Source organism: Pseudorca crassidens, chromosome 5 (genome assembly GCF_039906515.1).
Source record: "Pseudorca crassidens isolate mPseCra1 chromosome 5, mPseCra1.hap1, whole genome shotgun sequence".
Lineage (NCBI taxonomy): Eukaryota > Metazoa > Chordata > Mammalia > Artiodactyla > Delphinidae > Pseudorca > Pseudorca crassidens.
In genome coordinates, this window is record NC_090300.1 from 71,254,457 (window position 1) to 71,275,422 (window position 20,966).

At 39.3% G+C, this 20,966-nt stretch overlaps 1 protein-coding gene across 1 annotated transcript in view; it reads left to right on the plus strand.

Moving 5' to 3' along the window:
* The window catches only part of TPRG1 (tumor protein p63 regulated 1), a 183,544-nt gene that overhangs the window by 153,927 nt on the left and 8,651 nt on the right, over positions 1 to 20,966 (plus strand). Inside the window, exon 5 of the mRNA XM_067738399.1 lies at positions 16,947 to 17,100. Within this exon, the coding sequence (XP_067594500.1) occupies positions 16,947 to 17,100 (154 nt within the window). The remainder of the gene's footprint in view (positions 1 to 16,946; positions 17,101 to 20,966) is intronic.

Consider the following 20,966-nt stretch of genomic DNA (forward strand, 5'->3'; position numbering starts at 1 on the left):
AGTTGCTTCATTTGCAAATATTTTCTCCCATTCTGAGGGTTGTCTTTTGGTCTTGTTTATGGTTTCCTTTGCTGTGCAAAAGCTTTTAAGTTTCATTAGGTCCCATTTGTTTATTTTTGTTTTCATTTCTTTAGCAGGTGGGTCAAAAAGGATCTTACTCTGATTTATGTCATAGAGTGTTCTGCCTATGTTTTCCTCTAAGAGTTTGAGAGTGTCTGGCCTTACATTTAGGTCTTTAATCCATTTTGAGTTTATTTTTGTGTATGGTGTTAGGGAGTGTTCTAATTTCATTCTTTTACATGTAGCTGTCCAGTTTTCCCAGCACCACTTTTTGAAGAGGCTGTCTTTTCTCCATTGTATATTCTTGCCTCCTTTATCAAAAGTAAGGTGACCATATGTGTGTGGGTTTATCTCTGGGCTTTCTATCCTGTTCCATTGATCTATATTTCTGTTTTTGTGCCAGTACCATACTGTCTTGATTACTGTAGCTTTGTAGTTCTTTTTTTATTATTATTATTTTTATTTTAATATTTTTGTTACTTCCTTGTTCCAGGTCTTGTGATTCCTTCACGCAGAGGCTCCTAAATGATCTCATTTATTTTTTACTCTCCCCAATCCAACCTGCTTCTCAAGTTTTGACCATTTAATCTTCTTTAAATCAAAGCTGCAGTTAAGTTCATATCTATACTCTTATGAAAAGCTTTTCTCAGCTCCCAATTGTTGATAGGATCATATCTTACAGGATAGGGATAAACTCATTAGCCTAGTTTTCAATATGTTTTATTACCTGACTCCCGTCTATTTGTCCAACCTCTGGGTTGACTTCTCCCACGTATACCAGGCTTAAGTCACACTGGAATACTCAACATTTTCTGTGCAATGTTTGACAATTTCTTCTGGGAATATGATGCAATATTCTAAGTACAAGGGAGTAGCTGGATATATGAAATATGTGAATGTCTCCCTGTCAGTTTAACCTTCCCACCAGCTGGTTCTGCCCATGAGGGACTGACTGGTGATTTGAACTGAAGTTTAAGTTTGTAGAGAAGGATTAGTGTGAAGAAGATTTGGGATTCAGTGTTCAGACTGTGTTGCTTCTGCAACAGTGATATTTAAGATCCTACAGATGGGAAAAACAAAACAAACAAACAAACAAAAAAGAAAAAGAAAAAAGCAAGCTTTTCTTGGAACTACTTCTAAATAATGTAACAATCAGATTGATGGCATAATATCACCATATGAGACAGTAAAATTTGTGCTTGGGACCCAGTTTACTTCTTGAGTGGGGGAGACTGAGCAAAGGTAGAACTAGAATGATAAACTAACATTACTGAAAGACTCTGCATCTTACACGATTTTTGCAGGGAGTTTGGCCGGGTAAAACCTACTGCCAGCCTGCCTCTACCCGCTTTGGAGAGATGAAGAGTAGGCTGTGTATCTTAGGGGGAAATACATAGGCCTTAAGGTCAAATAGACCAAAGACAATAATTCACTACTTTCAGCTAGGCTTTTTGAATAGTTTGCATTTCAATTTCCTCATAAATCTAGAAAATGATATCTGCTTTGAAAGATTGCTATAAGGTGTACAGGCAATGAATGTAAACGGTCTGATTATTAAATAACAGCCATGTTTCTTATCATACCAGGCCATGACTTACCAGAGAGAGCTCTCTATGTACACACTACGTGCTTCCATGCGGAACATGAATGTTCCCCTTTTCTGTGTCATCCCCAATCACTCACCTCTCACACACACACACACAATGGGGGCAGTGGAGAGAGAGAATTTCTCCCTTATTTTAGCGCAGGGAGCAACTGGTTCATGACTTAAGTGTAATATTAATATTGACAGTTCTCAATATTCATCTTGCCTAGGGTGAGAAGTAGAAAAACTCCGACACTTTCCCACATTCATGCCTTCGTATCATGTCTTTCTATTTGGAATGACCTTTCTCATCTATGGGTATCCACTTCTTCTTATACCTTCATGTTCCAATCGCTACTTCTTTCAGTATTCACTGATCGTTAAGTCAGTGGTGAAATCTCTCTTTTTGCTTTTCTTTTCATGGTTTTCTCCTCCCTTCTTTCTTAGACCACGTATGTCTTTCCCAGTAGACTGTGAACAGCCTAATGCAGAGGACTTCCCTGGCTTATCTCCAGTGAATGCTGCTGGGGCAGTGTTTGGACCAGTGAATGCTGTTAGGGCAGTATTTGGTCCCACTGAGCCCACGTTTGCTGAATGAATATTATTGTTGCTAAGATAGAGTTCAATCCTTTACATCTTTAAAACTCGATCGTCTCTATGGCTTTAAATGGAAATTCATCTTTGTTTAGTATTCAGTACTTAGTTAACATAAACTCTGTTGGGCATCACTCTGATTACAAAAAGGGCCTTGGTCTCTTTGTCCTTTAAATTATTATGAAGAAGCTACTTTGATACTCTGAGACTCATTTCTTCTCTGCTGTCTGTAGAAATATGTGGGGATATGGTAGAAGAAGGCAGTAGTTGGACAGGAAGCATCTTTAGGGGATTCACGTATGTGCAGATTTTAATTTCAGTGATTAGAAGTTCCCAAGGGTGCATGCTACTGTATGAGGCATGATGCAGGATTAATTAAAGACGATGCTCAAACTGTCTTTGTAGCTCTTACAGCATTTTGGATAATGCTCATAATACAAATGGAATTAATTTTGCCAGACACTGAAATGTTTTGCCACTTCCTGATTATGTTGCGGGAAGGTGATTTATTTGGTTTCATTTTTAAACTATCTCTTTTGTTTTTAACACTTAAGTCATTTCTTAACCTTTGGCCAGGTTAGGAGATAGGAGACCTATCTATCAATCTATCTATTTATCTATCAGTGTCACCTGTTTGAGGTTCTATCCTCCTTAATTCAAGAATTAGTTCTAAAATGGAGGTACATTGTATGATAAGCTGGTAATTCAATGCCTGTCTTGCCATGATATAGCATGTTGAATTCCTTTTGCTTTTGCCTTGAGCTTTTAGCCTACATAAGTCATCGGAAGGGCTTGTTTGTTCTGCCGTATAGTTTCTGATCAAAAACTTCTTTATGAAAGACCAGGTGCCAAAGGTGGAATTTAACTATGAGTTATATTTTCCATGTCTACTTTCTCCAAAAGTCAATTTGAAAAATCAACTTTTCACAAGATATTTTAGCAGCAGCAGGTGTGAAAAAGACTCAGGAATTACAAACTGTACTTGATGGTAAACTCCAGGTAAGTCAGCCGTGTGGTAAGTCACCAGCACGGCTTATGTTGTTGTTGGATAGATTAGCAGATATGCAGCCTCTAGAAAAAAGGAGCGGGCTGTCATAGTGTATTCCACAGTGCCTGAATCACTGTTGGAGTGTTGTTTTCCTTTCTTGGCCACATACTTTAATAAGGGCATTGAGAAACTGGAACATATTCAGAAGAGGGTAACTTGGCTGATCAGGGATTTTTGACCTTGTCAAGTGAGGAATGGTTGAAGGAACTAGGTGTTTGTTGTCATTGTTGTTGCTTTAAAACACACACACACACACACACACACACACACATACACAGAGGGAGATTCTATGATAGAAAGTTGTATCACTGTCAACATTTGAATAATCTTCAAGCAAACCTAATACAAGTCAATTTTCTTGATGAAAAATGAATTTTCTTGAGGGTTTCTGTTTTATAATTCCATTATATGGTAGGAAAACTGTCTCAATTTTAGCATTTGGATTTTGCCTTGAACTATAATAGATTACCAGAAGAACCCTCTTCTCTTACATACCTGCCTTGCAATTATGTACAAACCATTGTGCCTTCCACCAGCCAACCAAGACCCCTGCCCTAGGTCCTCACTGTAGATAGCCCTCCTTTGATCCTTATCTAGCTGTGCCCATCCCTACAGGGTGAGGAGCATTTAGGGCCAAAGGGCTATGCCCACCCATAGCCCATGTCCCTCCCTCCCAGCTACTTCTTACTAGGACCAGTGGTATTAGGATCATCTGGGAGCTTATTAGAAGTATAGTCCAGAACCTCGGGGTCCACTCCAACAACTGAATCAGAATCTGTGTTTTAACGAGTTCCCCAGGTGATTCAAATATGTATTACAATTTGTCAAGCATTGTTTTAGACCAGGCTGGGTACCTGAGATGCTAGAATTCTTGGCCCAAGTGGCCTTACACCTGCTTTCAGGGCTCTTCAATGGGTTTGTCCTCCCAAGAGCATACCATGCTGCCAATGGACATGTACTTAGGCCTGAGCGGTGACCAAGAGATGACCATTTAGGAAGCACAGTTATGGATGGAAGTTGGAGAGATGGGCTAATCGTTCTCACTCATGTATGCAAAGCTGCCACACTGACGGAGAGAAAACAAGGATTGAAATAAGAGGGAGGATCTCAGTTCTCTATCTGTATTGTTGCTCTGGGCCTGGGTGGAAATATAAAGCTCTGTGGTAGAGGTAAATCTTAAGTAAAAACAAAATCATAAAACCAAGCTCATATGTATGCAAAACAATACTATTTCAACATGAAGATAAATCAAAAACCCCAAGTAAACCCTACCTCACTTACCTCAAAGCAAATATACACTGTGGAATGTAGGTAAATCAGTTCTATTTCAGGAACTGTCTGGAATTTCTTAACTTTGTACATAGCTTAGTGTTTTACACCATGTTCCTTCTTGGTCACACACCCTCCCCCATCAAATTATGATTTGGCAGATTTTGCAAAAATGCAAAAGAAACTAGCAGGAGGGCAAGAGATTTCAGACTCTTCTTTTGATTTAATTTACAGAGCTCTGCTAAAGGAGTGCTTTAAACCTGTTTTGAGAAGTACCAGGCACTCTATATATAACCCTACAATAGTTCTGCAAGGTAGGCATTCTTATCTTCACTTTGCAAACCAGGTAACAGACTATGAGGATTAACGTGACTTCCCCAGACCATGTAGTAAATGAAGACACTGAAATTTGAACCCAGGTCTGTATCCTCTAAACTTTATGACTTCTTTTAGTACATCAAAGTACCTCATTAAATACCATGGGGTCTTTTTGTTGTCTGAGTTTCACTTGTGATAGGCAGAGTATATTCCTTTTGGGCAGGGATGGAAGGGGCCACTGAACACCCAATTCTTGCTGAACAGTTTAAACAGCTCACGTTGACCGTGACCAAGAGGGAACGTGATGTTCATTGTGACTACATTTTTGTGTGGGAGTTAGAGATGGACATTTTTGCTTTGTCCACAAAAGGTACTGTATTAAATACCATAAATAAACTTCCCGAAGAAGTGTTTTCATAAACTTAAAGGGAAAAATAAATAAGTATATGACATTCAGTCTCTTGAAATTTATTCTGTTTCAGTTCCCCCAAACTGGAAAAGCGAAACGTTTGCAGCCATCGGAGCATGATCCAAGGGGCAGTGTTAGGAGAGGATCTGGGTTTCTGCTCTGTCAGTCAGTCTTCTCTGCCCATTGCCTTTCTGGGCAACCCTGGTTGTTTCCCAAAGGGCCATGGAGAGGTGGGCCAGGAGTTTGCAATAACTGGTCTATCTAATTGCCCTTTTATGTATTCCAGACAATCTACTCTCAACCTGTCTTGAGAAGAAATGAAACAGATAAGATTCAAAAAATGTTTTTCTCAGAAGAAGCTGTGTTTTGGTTGTTTGTTTTTTTAACTTAGCTACTCTGTGCTTGTTGAAACTTGGTTATTTGGGGGTGCTTAAAAGTAACTTCCTTTTAAGAAAGGAACAAAAACTTACACAAGCCTGAAGCCAATGCAATTTGCCAAATATAGTAATTGATAATAGAGGGAGTTGCCTCAAAATTGTTTCCTTTATTGTGTGGCATTTTTTCTTGGTAGCTCTGCAAGAGTTAACCTCTCCTCTGTGTACATGACAGCCTCTTGGCACAGAAGGATCCCAATATGGGACTGGCATGCCAGCCTCAGCAGCACAGTGCTTTCAGAGCAGGATCACAGATAGACTACCTGCACACAAAAGTACAACCCCTTCTGTTCTGGGCATTTCTCTAAAAATCTCATTTTATGTATACCTCAGAATGGATGGATTCCCCAATCTCCCTTAAACAAACAAAAATCAATTCAAGAGCTCATTTTTAAAACTATGAAATTCAGAAATGTAGACTAACGAAAGGAAAAAGCAGCGGCCAGATCAATCTAGTCTGAGGGATGAATATTTCTGTTGTGTTGTGATTTGTATTTTTAACAGTAAAGACCATGGGTCTATTCATTTCAAAACTGGCTGGCCATGAATTACAAGGTGGATATTGTGAAGGCAGTGGCCATGGTTTGGACATAGACTCTATTCTTAAACAGTTCCAGTTCATCTGATGATATAAGACAAATATTCAGAATACTTTCACGTTGGTGAAATGATCACACATGCTGTAAGATAGGCTCAGCAAGTTGAATTGTTTGGTTGGAGGCTTGAGGAGTTCTGGCTTTGAATATTGGAAATGAATGCTAGGACTCTGCTGTTTGAGGGCTTGAATGTCATGCTGGGCAAGTGTTTCGAATTTGATAGGCATCTGTAAGTGCCTTTAAGTTTCTGAGCTGGCTGGATCAGTACTGTGGAGAAAGGCAGAGGGTGGGTTAATTTAGATGAAGAGAGAGTACAAATGAAAATGTGAGCTCCAAAATGACTGTCTTTCTCACTTTGTCCAGTTTACCCTTCCCCCTCCCTGTGTCCACCTAGAGGAGTGGGATAGGGAGGGTGGGAGGGAGCTGCAAGAGGGGGGAAATATGGGGATATGTGTTTATGTATAGCTGATTCACTTTGTGATACAGCAGAAACTAGCACACCATTGTAAAGCAATTCTACTCCAATAGAGATGTTAAAACAATCAAACAAACAAACAAACAAAATGACTGTCTTTACATTGGCTCACTGGGGAATGAACGACTGGTTGGGATAAATGTCTCTTTTTTTTATTGATTGATTGATTGATTGAAATATAGTTGTTATGTAACATTTTTATATTGTAAAAATGTTGTGCTACTTTCTGCTGTACAGCAAAGTGATTCAGTTGTACCTATATATACAAATCTATTCTTTTTCAGATTCTTTTCCATTATAGATTATTACAAGATATTGAGTATAGTTCCCTATGCTATACAGTAGGTACTTATTGTTTATCTATTTTATATATAGTAGTGTGTATCTGTTAATCCTAAACTCCTAGTTTATCCCCCACCCTTCCCCTTTGGTAACCATAAAATTGTTTTCTATGTCTGTGAGTCTATTTCTGTTTTGTAAATGAGTTCATTTGTATCATTTTTTTAGATTCCACATATAAGTGATATCATATGATATTTGTCTTTGTCTGACTTACTTCACTGAGTATGATAATCTCTAGGTCCATCTGTATTGCTGCAAATGGCATTATTTCGTTCTTTTTCATGGCTGAATAATATTCCAGTGTGTGTGTGTGTGTGTGTGTGTGTGTGTGTGTGTGTGTATCTTACATCTTCTTTATCTCTTCATCTGTTGATGGACACTTAGGCTTCTTCCATGTCTTGGCTGTCATAAATAGCACTGCTATGAACATTGGGGTGCGTGCATCTTTTTGAATTATAATTTTCTCCAGATATATACCCAGGAGTGGGATTGCTGGATCCCATGGTAACTCTATTTTTAGTTTTTTAAGTACCTCCATACTGTTCTCCATAGTGGCTGCACCAATCTACATTCCCAACAAAAGTGTAGGAGGGTTCCTTTTTCTCCACACCCTCTCCAGCATGTATTATTTGTAGATTTTTTGATGATGGCCATTCTGACTGGAGTGAGGTGATACCTCATGGTAGTTTTGATCTGCATTTCTCTAATAATTAGTGATGTTGAACATCTTTTCATGTGCTTCTTGGCCATCTGTATGTCTTTTTTGGAGAAATGTCGATTTAGGTCTTCTGCCCATCTTTGTTTGGGTTGTTGTTGTTGTTGTTTTTGATATTTTTTGTAGTTTTGAGTGTGCCTGTCAGGGACATATTTTCTCACTTAATTAAAGCACTCCCCACTGATTCTCCAGTAGCTTCTCATTAGCTTTTTCTTCTTCTTCTTTTTAAAAAGTATTTATTTATTTATTTGGCTGCACTGGGTCTTTAGTTGCGGCACACGGGATCTTCGTTGTGGCATGCGGGATCTAGTTCCCTGACCAGGGATCGAACCAGGGCCGCATGCATTGGGAGCATCGAGTCTTAACCGCTGGACCACCAGGGAAGTCCCATCTTAGCTTCTATGTTAGTATTAGGCTGCTCCAGACCTTTCACAGTCCTGATCAACCACCTAACCTCAATCTTACCACTTATGTAGCCTTCTTCTGGCCTGTCTCCCACTACCCTGCTGACTCGTATGTAGTCAAACTGGAAATAGATAAGAGCATCATAAAAATACAAATCATGACACATACACTGAATTTCTCTGTTTCTCTCCCCAACCCCAACCCAAATGAGTCTTTGCTCTCATGATTTCCTCTGTCTTCAGTGCACTTAATGCTATTCTTTTTCAGTCACCTTCTTGACTTATCAAAGTCCTCATATCCATCAAACCCCAGCTAAAAGACCATCTACTTTACAAAACCATTAGACTGCTCTGAGTTTCTTGAAGACTTGTTATATGTTCTTCAAGCTCTTTGCATGGTACTTGGTACAGGGTTGAAGATCTTATTTACAATTTTATCCAGAGCAATTTCTCTGGGCTTTATAGAGGAATGTTAATAGGGATTTGCTCATAATGTTGACACTCAAAGCAATTGCTAAATATTGTGGGAGTTACACTCTAAAAGGTTTGAAGGAAGGATCAGAATATGAGGCTCCTTGTACAGAATATCATAACGCCAGTCTACCAGGGTATGTCTCTAAGGATGACAAAATTTCATGTCATCTTCATCAGTGGCAAGCAGGTTATCATTTTTAATCCTGGGATCACAATTTGTTTCATTCTGACAAGCATGGAGCTCCAAATGACCTTCTAAAACATGAGCATTTAGGTGCCCAAGACTAAAAGAACCATACAGTTTCTTCTCCTTTATCTAAAACTTATTTGCCCTCAACCTTATGGGATTTGCTTTCCATTTAAGTGGCATCTGTGAAACCAAAGCTTTTGCTATAAAATGGACACATTTCCCTTTAGGAAAGGGACTGAGAAGTGTTTTTGTTTGTTTGTTTGTTTGTTTGTTTGTTTGTTTATTTGCCCATGACTCCAATAGTAACACATTCCTAGTTAACCTGTGAGTAGGAGTACAGAAATAGCAAATTAGAAAGAAGAGCTCTGGAGTCAGGAGTGTTGATAGCAGCAGGAAATGACAGCCTGATGGTGAGAGAAGAGAGAGCTGTTATAAGAACTAATAAAGTTAGCAGTCAAGAATGTTTTAGAACTTGAGTAATAGCCTTACTCTTCATATACAACAGTTGGCTTTCTTAAAGGAAAACGTGAGAGGATAGGAAAGAAGTATGGAGGTTTAAGTATTAATCTAGGTACTCTTCTAAATTTCTGTCTCTGTTTTGGCAGAGTTAATGGGTGAAGGACATAGGACATACATGAATAATAAATCCCTTCCATGTCTTAAAGTCTGGGGTTCGTGATGATTTTTATTAGGCCATAAAAGAATTAGTTATTTTTAATATAAACTGTTTAAGAAAGTAAGAATGTAAGTTTTAAAATGATATCCATCCAAATAATCCATTCATACAACTTCTGGAAAATAAAAAATTTCTGTATGTCATTTAAATGAAACCCCATAGTAGATAAGACTTGGCTCTTTCTGGTCAGAAATGCTGGATATGTGCATAGTTGAGTGTCTTCTAGAGGGTAACTAATCTAGAACCTTCAGTATTTTATAAGAAGGGTGTCTTAGTCTTCTGGGGCTGCTGTAACAAAACATCAAAGACTGAGTAGCTTATAAACAACAAAAATTTCTCTGTCACAATTCTGGAATCCGGGAAGTCCAAGATCAAGGTGCCAGCAGACTCAACGTCTAGTGAAGGCCTGCTTTCTGCTTCAAGTATGGTGCCTTCTCTCTGTGTCCTCAAATAGCGGAAGGGGTGAGGGACCTCTCTGGGATCTCTTTTATAAGGGCACTAATCCTATTCATGAGAACTCTGCCCTCATGACCTAATCACCTCCCAAAGGCTTCACTCCCTAATTCCATCATCTTGGGCATTAGGATTTCAACATATAAGGTTTGGGAGGACACAAACACTGTGAAAACGTAACAAAGGGAAATGAAGATCCAGAGATAGTGTGCCCAGCTCTAAGCCACACAGAAAGTTAGCATTGGTGCTAGGATTAGACCCAGGTTTTAGTGACTGCCAGTTCAGGAAACATACTGCCATAAAATGTAACATTCTAAGGATGGACTCATATGGCATTCAAACTCGTAGGCATCCTAACTTGGTTTGTGAATTTATTTATTCATCTATCATCATTAAAGAAGGAATTATTAAGTGATTGCTATGTACCTGGCACTATAAGTGTCCATGTTTTTTACTTTATTCTAAGTATTTGCTGTGAGCACACACACACACACACACACACACACACACACGCACACACAACAACAGCACTGTGAGCCATGAAATCTTAGCTCATCAAAGGTCATCCTTTGGTTTGGACCTCAGTCTTCTTCACCTCAACCCTGAATGTGACCAGCTCAAGGACAAGCACATCTAAAGTTTCCCAAGCAGATCAACTTCTCCTTTAAGGACTTTCAGCCCTGGAGCTTCCATACATTTTTTCTGTTACCCTTTTTGTAATTATTCACCCTCACTTTCTCTGAGTTCTGCTTTTGTTTTCACCCTAGGTCTTTTATTCTGCCGTTTAAGATGATTTCTTCTTCTTCTAGGAGGAGAAAGGTCAGGTCTCAGCAGCCGTCTGAGAATTTCTCTTAGCCATTAAGTTATCCTTTGGCTTTTTGTCTAATAATATACATTATTAATGCACATTATTTTGGTCTTTCTGCACAGATATTAATTTATTGGGACAGAAAAGGATCTTAGAGATGATCTAGTTCAACTACCTGGTTTCACAGAGGACCCTTGGAGCCCAGAGAGAAGAAAATGGTTCAAGTAACTCGGCAAGTGGGTGGCAGATCAATCCGTTGAATGCAGGCTTCCTAATGCCACACAAAGTTCCACCTCTGACACCACACTGCCCCTGAATTCTCTCTTTATAGACACCGCTGATCTGTTTTTAACTTTATCACTCACCTCTTCCTCAAGGAATGTAACTCACAGAGTTTCTTGGTTACCCATGCCAGTAAATGGTTAATCGCACTGAGTCCAAGGCCCTGGAAACTTCTGGGAGGGAGCCAGGTGAGCAAAGAGAGCAGATAAAGGCAGCACCTGCCTTGGGTTTGGAACAGCCTGGGGACACGGAGAGAATGTAAACACATTCTGCAAATCTCATTGTCTGACTCTGTGCCAGCGTCTTTTGGGTTCTTGTCATGGAAAATGTTTCCTCTGAGGTCATTCATTGAACAGAGGAGCACTGAATACCCTCCAGGGTGCCAACCCAGTCCCCCCTTTTGTCCAGGTTAAATAAGCAAGGAACTAACGTTTCATGGGCTTAGAAGGCCCACCTTTCAACAATACAGGCTGGGAGGTAGGGAAAAGGAGCCATTTAGAAAACACACTGTGCTGTTCTGAACTGCTCTCTCCCCCTGGCTGCCCGCCCTCCTCCTTCCTCCTGTGCGGCCTCCCTCTGTTTGCTCACCCATACTTACAAGCACACGCCCTGCGTTTAGAGCAAGCGTTAATGTCTGTGCTTCCTCATAAATCTCGGTTTGCTGCCTGGAGCTATGTTTTTAATTCTGTGGTGGAGCTTTGAGAGTCGAGAATGAGTAGAAAGGAGGGGCAGCGGATGGATGTAGTAATGGAAGCTGCTATTGCTCCTTCCGGGGAGCTAGACTCCTCATTTGCTTCTTTGAACAGGTAGTTTATACCTCAGCACAGCATCTGTGAAGGCCAGGATGGAAGGAGAGGGGGCCGTCGTGGGAAAAGATGTTGGCTATCTCACACTGTGCAAAAGGATGCATGGCTTCTCTCCGAAGAAAGAAAAATGTGTGGAATGAGCAAATGAACCCAGACTGGTGACCGGCTGGCATATTTTTCTACTTCAGCTAAAAATGACTTCACGGAGAGGAGTCTGACAAAAATAACTTTTGTCTCACAAAGTTTGTAATTGAAGAAAGTTTTCCCTTCATTGAACTTGAGCTCCTCTTTGTGTTGTTAAACCGTATTTATTTTCCATGATTGGTCCTTTGGCCCTCGTTTGATAGCTTCTTCTGTGTAAGCCTCATCGCTTCAACATGGCTTTGCTTTTCTGGGGTAGGAAGCAAATCTTCTACTGGGCTGCTGTGATGGTTTAAAGTAGTAATTGCTTGGGCCTTCCACCCTGCCAGCAACTGTATTTGAGTAGAATTTTGCATCTGAATCACTGAGTAAAACGTGTAATTAACATGACTAAAGGAAGAACTCTGGTCTTTGAAAATTCTGGTCCTCAGTTTATATATCTATAAAATGAAAGAATTAGAAACACACCTCTAAGGGGCCTTCCAACTCAGTCTAGGATCCTAAAAATCTCCAGCTATTACTATAAACCCTCTTCCTCTACCAAGTTCTTATATGAGTCCTAATGGATCCTTTCTTTTACTTCTATACCTTTCTGTGAGGTTTTGAAATTTATCAGAAGTGAAGGGTACATTAACCTTCTTGCTTCCACTACTGTGACAATGGAGGCCAGATCCAGTTGGTGTCTTTGAGGATAGAAAGTGCGAACAAAATAAGTTGCAATAGGTGAGCTCCTCTACTTCCGTAATGGGACCGTCAGATTTCTATGTGTACCTGTTTAGGCCTGGGAAGCAGATAATAGTAAAATACGCCCAGAGATCATTAGAGCATGGGCATCTGGAGTTCAGGGATTGGGCCTTATCCATTTCTCTACTCGAGATAACACACTGCACAGAGAATGTGCTAATTAAGTGGTGGAATTGAAGATAGACAACTTAGGAATGTTTCAGAGAACCAGCTCTAAGGTGATTTAAAAGATCATTTTTAACCTATTATAAAACTTTTACAGAACTAGGCTTATTCAGTCTGAAGAACAGAGAATTGAAAGGGTGTTTTAAGGTGAATGAGAGTCTCTCTGATGGATTTAAGTAGGAAATTATATACATCAATACACTGATGGGAAACAGAAGCTGAATGCATAAGAAATACCCTGGGACTCAGAATCAGATGAAAGAAAGGGATTAATAGGTGAAGCAGAACATAGAAGATTCCAGCACCTCCTCTGTGCTAAAGATTTGCTCCTCTGGTTTTGTCTATGTCCAGAGATCATGGTGTTTATCCTCCCTCTTTTTATTCTCTTCCACTAGTGGTTCTTGACTTGATGATCTGATTAAACCTGGTCGTACTTTTTATCTTATGTCCTGTTAACTTCATCTATTTCTATCAAAAACATTTAAAAATTGCTTATAAGTGTTGAATAAAATGAAAAAATATATAAAGGCTCTAACAGTACCCAGTAAGCATTATGGTACATAATAGGGACTTAATGTTTGCTCAGTCGGACAGAGCCTTCCAGCATACAAAACATTTTTTCATTCATTATCCTCTTGTCCCTCACAAAATTGTTGTTACCTGAAGATGAGAAAGGTGGTGTGAAATGCCCAAAGACACAGAGCTAGCGAAAGCCAGGGTTTACACTCAGAGTATGATATTGGGAAGAGAGCTGCCAAAAGTCTTTCTTTGCTAAATAATTTGATTTTGGCATTCTTTACCTGGGACTATACTCCCACATTGATTAATTTGACCAAAGCAGCTCGGCGAGAAAGACCCAATCTTCTTACCCTGACAACATAACATTTTTGTAATTTCCCCCTACCCTTCTAGTGCTAACTTATTTTCCTATAATCTCATAATTGCTATTGTTGAGCATATATAAAAATTTACAGTTCCTTTTGAGACAGAGATTTTCTTTCTGACCTTTAGCTAGGATCCCTGGGCAGGTTTTTTGCCCACAGATCATGGCAGGCTCCGAAGGGCAATTCTTTTAACTCTGTGTCTATTGGAAATAAAGCCGGCTATGTTGTGTAATGGCAGGAGCTTCACTTTGAATGTATTTTGTGACTATAGCCCAGGATGGTGAAAAGAACCCTAACTGAAGTCTTGAGAGACCAGGGCTCTCACCAGCTCAGCCCTGCCTGCTGAGATGCTTTGAGAAAGTTTTAGTCCTTCCTGAGTCTCAATTTTCTCATCTCCACTCATCTCCAGAAAGAAGACACCGGACTATAGCTTCCAAAAGCCCTTCTAGCTCTGACATTCTACAGTTTATAAACCTTAAACTACTCTTCCTCCACATGGTGGCTGATTTGTGCTTTTTCATGTTTGTAAAATAGCGTGGTAGGTGCTAAAGTTTCTGAGGAGTGATGGGATAATACTGGGTGTAGGCTTTGCAGCAGAAGATCTGTTCTACTTAAGGAGGCTATTTTGGTACCCCTAAATTACAGAAGCCATAATCCAGAGGCTTCTTAGGGATCCTGTATGTCCTTGACAGGGTGAATGCTAGCAGCATCATGACCATAGCTGTCTATACCATTTACACAGTTACCGAAGTCATGGAATATCACCACATCGAGACACCCTGAAGGACATATGGGGAAACTGAGATTCAGAAAGAGAAATGAGCTTGCCTATAGTCGCATAGTCATACAGCATTAAGTGTCAAAACCAAGACTAACACAGCACTCCCTGACCTCCTGTTCACTGCATTTTTTACTCTACTCCTGTCACCTCGGATGACCACTCTCATGGTAAGCACGAGTAACTGTTTAATAAAGCATTCCCAGTCATAAAGGGAACTATATTCTCTGCAGTTGCCCTAAGGAGACATTTGACAGAATATGATAGATTTTTATACGACTCTAGTACTAAAAGTTTTGCTGAGAAATACCACCTTAGTTTTACCTTTGGAGAGACTGCGTGGTTGTAGATTTCTCTTCCCATCTATCACCTTTGGAGCTCAGGAGAGAAGGTTGGCTAAGCTTGTATGTTTAGAAGTATACTACATCTCTGAGAAAGGGCATTGCCACACTCAAATTGATTAATTATTTAGAAATAGGGCCCCTCTTGAATTTCATGCTTAAACTTCATTTGAGGTTTCCCTGAAGTGAAAGATAGAAACTGTATTTACTAGGAAAGCTATCTTGGAAGAGCTTCATTGCCTTTGAATAAAAGCAAAATTGCACCCAGCACATAAATTGACATATGAAGTGTAAATAATTGTATCGTGCAAGTTGTTTTAAGGGACTCAAGCCAGAATGCTCCATTAACTAACATGCATAGAATATTCATTGAGCTTAGGGCTTATTACCAGGCCAGTGGGAAAAAAAAAAAGAATGAAGGAAAGTACAGGGTGGGAAGATAAATGTCAGTATAGCAGCTGGGGAAGATAAATGTCAGTATAGCAGCTGAGAAAATGAAGGGTTAGAAAGGGAACTTTAGAGGTATTTATGATGTTTTTATTTCCCTCTCTCTTCTTTTTCTTTCTTTTTTTCCCCTTCCTTGGCAAAGGATTAAGTACAAAAAAGGTGGGTATCAGCCTTCAAATATAATCATCAAGAATCTGAGAACTGAGCAGCAGAATGAGCCAGGCTCTTTTCTTACTTCTCTTTTGAAAGAAGAAGCTGAGGAATCAGCCCGTTGGGGTGTTATATGCATACGTGTGAGATTGTGTTTACAGACATTTCTACACGGATAAACATTCAGAAACCACAGTGACATTCCCAGAGGAATCCTGTCTTTAATACAGGAAGTGACAGCTTTGTGAAGGCATCACAATTGAGCTCTAGTTTTCCCTTGAGGTCTGGTTCTTCCTTCTAGATCCCAGGATTTAATTTCTAGAAGAAACGAGACCTCTGTGATGTTCCATGGGTCTGCTTAGAATTACAGGCAACTTAGTTTTAAAGCTTGTCGAATACAAAGCACCTGAGCTAGGCTTAATCTCCAGGGACCTCTTTTGCATTCAGAGATGTCTAAAACCATAAACCATAAATTCTGATGGGTACATGCAAAAGCAGAGGCCGCAGAAATTACAAATTTGTTATCCAGTGTGGCCACATTCCCCTGCCACAACTTTCCTCCCATCACCACTCCCAAGCTGACTTTCTCTTGCTCTGTACTTGGGTTTACCAGATGACCAGGCTTGCGCTGTAACAGATGGTTACTGCCTCCTACAAAATGTGGGTCAGGACTGTGACCAGGCATAGTCTTCCTATGAGCTCTGACGTGTTTGTTGCTGCAATTTTGGTAGAAGGAATGTGTGCAGAGAATAGAGAACCATGAGACGTAGAAGCTGAGGTCGCAGGGTATTTTGAATTGGTCATCAACCCTCTTAAAGATCAGGCATACCCTCTTGGGAAGGTCCCAGTTCTTCCCAGTGCTTGGGAAGTCCCAGTTCTTTTCTCAGTCATTTCTTGCTTGAGTTTACTGCTTAGTGGATACTGTAGTTGTAGTCATCTTCCTTCTCCTCGAAACTGTCTCCCATGTTGATGATGTCTTCCATGTTTCAGTTCCTGTCCCACCACCTTGACTCTTCCTTCTTCCTTCCTCTGTCAACTTTGACCACCAGAATATTGGCATGAGTTCAGTACCCATATTTCCAGCCGTGGCCTCTGTGCAGAGCACCAGTGTCACATTTCCAGCCACGCATTTACCCACAGAATTCTCAACAACATCTTGAACTCATCATGTTTGCAACCTAATCCACACTTTTCTTCTCACCTCCTAAATTTCCTGTAGCAATTTAACTAGTTGGTCAGCCAATTATCTCAGCATCCATAGAAAGGCTGACTGGGGCATTCCCTTCCCTTCCCACACTTTTCTGTTTGTTTTAATCTAATGAAAATGGCTAATCTAAAGAAAAACTCCTTTCTTGCAGGAGACAAGGAGAAGGCCTTAGGATGTACTGGGGACGTCCAGAGCAGCAGTCACTATTATCCGGTTGGAACCCATGGTCCACTGAGGTGCCTTATGCTACCTTCACTGAGCACCCTATGAAATACACCAGTGAGAAGTTTCTCGAAATCTGCAAGGTAGGAGACGGCTTGGGCATCACTCTCCAATTAGCTTTGTTGGTGAAGCTATGTGCTTTTAAACCAGGTATTGTTAAAAAAAAAAAAAATAAGATACAACCTGGGGTTTATATAGATAAAAACTATAAAAGTTTATAGGACTTTTTCAGTAAACAGTAGAGATGTTTTATATTTGAAAAAATATATATAGCAATATTTATAGTAACCATACCACTGCTGTTTCCTCTTTGCTAATCTCTGAGCAAAAATTGTAGTGTAATATTGTTTTAAAATTGCAGTAGTATTGTTTGTCTGTGTTTATTGCTTACAGGGTACATGAAATTTTCTGGGTATAATTAAATTTGAATTATTTTATTCAAAGAAGGAATTTGGAATAGTGTGAAATATGAAGTCAGATACGGCTCGGTGGTCATGTTTACGTCACTTTTTTTTTCTGGGACTTGGTAGTCTCATCTCTAAAATGGACACAGTGAACAACTGCCCTTCCTCTCAACCTCACTGGGCCATTGTAAGGTTAAATGGGATAAAGCATATATAAATGTTCTGTATATCGTAAAGCAATTAAGAGTTATTTTTAATGCCTTTAAATTTCATCTCCCCGAGTAAATTTAAAATTCATCAGTGGCAGGGAGGTCCCCTTCTACTATTGTTTCATCTTCCCTAGGGAGACTTAAGCAGTCCTTGGACACTCTGCATAGTCAGGAAGTGAAACAGCTGGAGCTGTAAATGCAGTGAACGAGCAACCTGTGTACTTTCGACAAAACCAGATGTTCACATAGGAGTGTGCTTACGGCCTAGAAATTCTTGCCTTCTCTGTTCTCTCTAAGTTTATCTTTATATGCTGTCATTCACTTCAGAATAGCATAACTTTATTTGCTATAAATTCAAAACATGACAGTCTACATCTAAAGTCCTGTGGTTGGATGGCATACATTGCATTTCTTGCCTTATTTTAAACACATTTATTCATACAAGTGAATATGTATATGTACAAACAAATATTTTTAATTGGTAAGTTCCCTATTTTATGAAAAAGGATCTGAGGCAAAATGTATGTGGTTAGAGGCTAGATGGGGCCTCCGTTCCTCCTAACCTGTAGGTGAAGTTGGCTTGAATCCCATTCTGCTCTCAGCAAAGCTCAGTTGTCCTCTCAAGATTTATGCAGATGTCCTCAGGGGCTTCTGGTCTCCAGGTTTGCCTCTGACACCAAGCTCTTGCAGGCACTAAATTAGTTCTTTGTATGGATCGTTTTGCTAGTCTCCCTGTTATACTCCTAGTTCACAATACCTCAACCCATGCATCAACATCAGCCCCTAGCCTGACTCTTAACCGCCCAAAATCAACAATAACAAAAACCCAAAATGAAAACCAGAAAGAACATAACACTGACACAAAGGCATTTATGTGAGAGTAGACTCACTGAGGACTTCTGGGAGATAGAGTGGGAGTTTACATCACAATAATGCCCCCAAATTCAAATGGAATATCTGTTCTCCTTATTGTTAAAAGACCTTATTAATAATAATGCTCGGATACGTCACTTCATAGTCTCCTCTCCTTTTCTCTCTATCCTGCTCTTGTTCTTCCCCAAACTCCTGTTCCTTTTCTCTTTCTTATTAAATGTGCAGTCATTTATCTGTTTCTTTTTTCTTTTTAACACTTGTTAATCCAACTGAAAGAACTTAATAATGTATGTTTCCAAAGCTATTTCCTGCCTTTAAAGGAAAACTGGTTCTAGTAATTAATTTAATATATATTTTGAAGTAGTAGTAATTCTTTTTATTTTAAGTCAAAAATAAATACCAACTGCCTGGGTTATTATGTCCATCACTTCCTGGGCAAAGTCTTCTCTTATTTCTCATATCTGGTGTGTTTAAGTACTTGTTCTCTTGTCCTTGTCCTTTTGTACTTGTCCTCTTGTACTTGTCCTTTGCTGGAAGAAATTCAGGGTAAAGGATTAAAAAAGAAATTGTATGAACTACAGAGATATGCCACTGCATTAGTCTAATACTTGATAGTGCTTTATTGTTTTTCTGCCATAGAGAAATAAAATTAATAATTTAGAAGGAAGCTAAAAAATAAAATATCAAAAGGGGAATGGAAAAAAAGGGGGAATGGAATAACTGTTCCCCAAATGCCCATGAACACAATTAGCAGACTGGAGCATTAAGTTTTGCCCAAGACTTCCTGTCAGCCAAGGCTAAAGGGGAAACTTGATGTTCATATAGCTCTCCTTGGATGGAAGAAGGAGCAACAGGTGTGTGTGTGTGTGTGTGTGTGTGTGTGCACATGCATGCATGGGTATGAGCACCATGAGGGGTTGGTTAGTTAGTTGGTTGGTTTCCAGTCAATCAAACTACTTTTTGAATCTGTTAAGTGTATTTTCTTTAAGGCTTTTCTCATTAAATTATTGTTTTAAAGTCTTTATTTCGTTCCTGAAAACAGTCTGGAACTTTTATTTGCCAAGCCATTTCTCAGTTAAAGGCCACCCCGAGTCCCAGCTCCCTAAGAAAACAAGTGATCTCTGTCTGGGATATGAGATGATGACTACTCTGATCCAGTTCTTTGTGTCTTGGTTTCTCTTTTGTTGTTGGTTTTTATGTCACGAAGTTATTTGTGTTCAGGACATTTTCCAAAATTGGCTTTGATTAATATTCAGTTTTATTAGTGTGAAAGTATAAATAAGAAGAACAGTAATTCTGGGGGTATAGAATCTTTTGTATGAATATTTTGACATAATAAGATTTTAAAAGGGTGATATAAACTAGTTTTTTCATTTCCCCTATGAATGAAATAGGAAAAAGTAGAAGAACACGGGGGAAATGCATAACTAAATAAAACACTTGAAGCAATTTAATTCAATTTAGCAAACCTGTTATGGCAGAGGAGCGGGAATCATGTACAGCTGAGATATCCACAGTCAAAAATTTCAAATTATTTACAATCTAATTGAATAACTTATTTTTAGAAGTACTTTTATAAAATTCATTTTTTTGTTTTTACTCAGTCTTTTCTTCTACAGAACCTGGACTCTCTCTATTTAACAAATGTTTTCTGGTACCTAAAATGTGCAGCTATTCTGATTGTTGTTAAGAATACAAACATAAATGAGACAAGATTCTTCCCTTTGTGGAAGGCATTGCTTAATAGAGGATGCAGATAAAAATGCAAAGATTTTTAAATAAGTGCTAAAGAACTGAAACAGAGTTTGGATCAGATGAAGAGAATTGGAGATAGTTGAAGGTACATGGAGTACCTTAGAGACAGACAGTTTAGCTGGAGTTTAATCTTGTATATTTCCCACCATAATTGTATTGGCTCAGATGATAGGTATAAGGACCTAAACTAAGTTAGGAGTGCTAGGAATGGAGAGAAGATGAAGAGATTTTGAGATATTCAGGGTATCAATGGAAGACGGTAACTGGCATGATATGATAGGTGAAGGAGAGGAAGAAGTCAAAGATGCCATGGTCTGGTTTGGGTAGGTGATGAGTCCATTAATTTGAATGAGGAAAACTGAAAAAAGAGTAGGTTTAAAGGTTCAGTTGAAGACATGCTGAGTTTGAAAGGTCCATGGAATGTGGGGTTGAGTTGGTTGCCAGGCAGTTAGAAATTTAGGTCTGTCCGAAGCTCAGGAGAGAAAGTTGAGCTGTTTATATAGGTTTCATACCACACAGCACCGGGTCGAAGCTGAGTGATGGGGTTGATTGGTCAGAAAAGTACCTGAGGAAGAGGAATTAATGGAAAAAATTGCATTCAAATTCAAATTTATACTATCTCTAAGTCCTTCAGCACTGATATAAAAAAATCACTGTCAAATTTATGAAATACTAGGTCAAAAGACATTACTTCTTTTACCCAGCTCA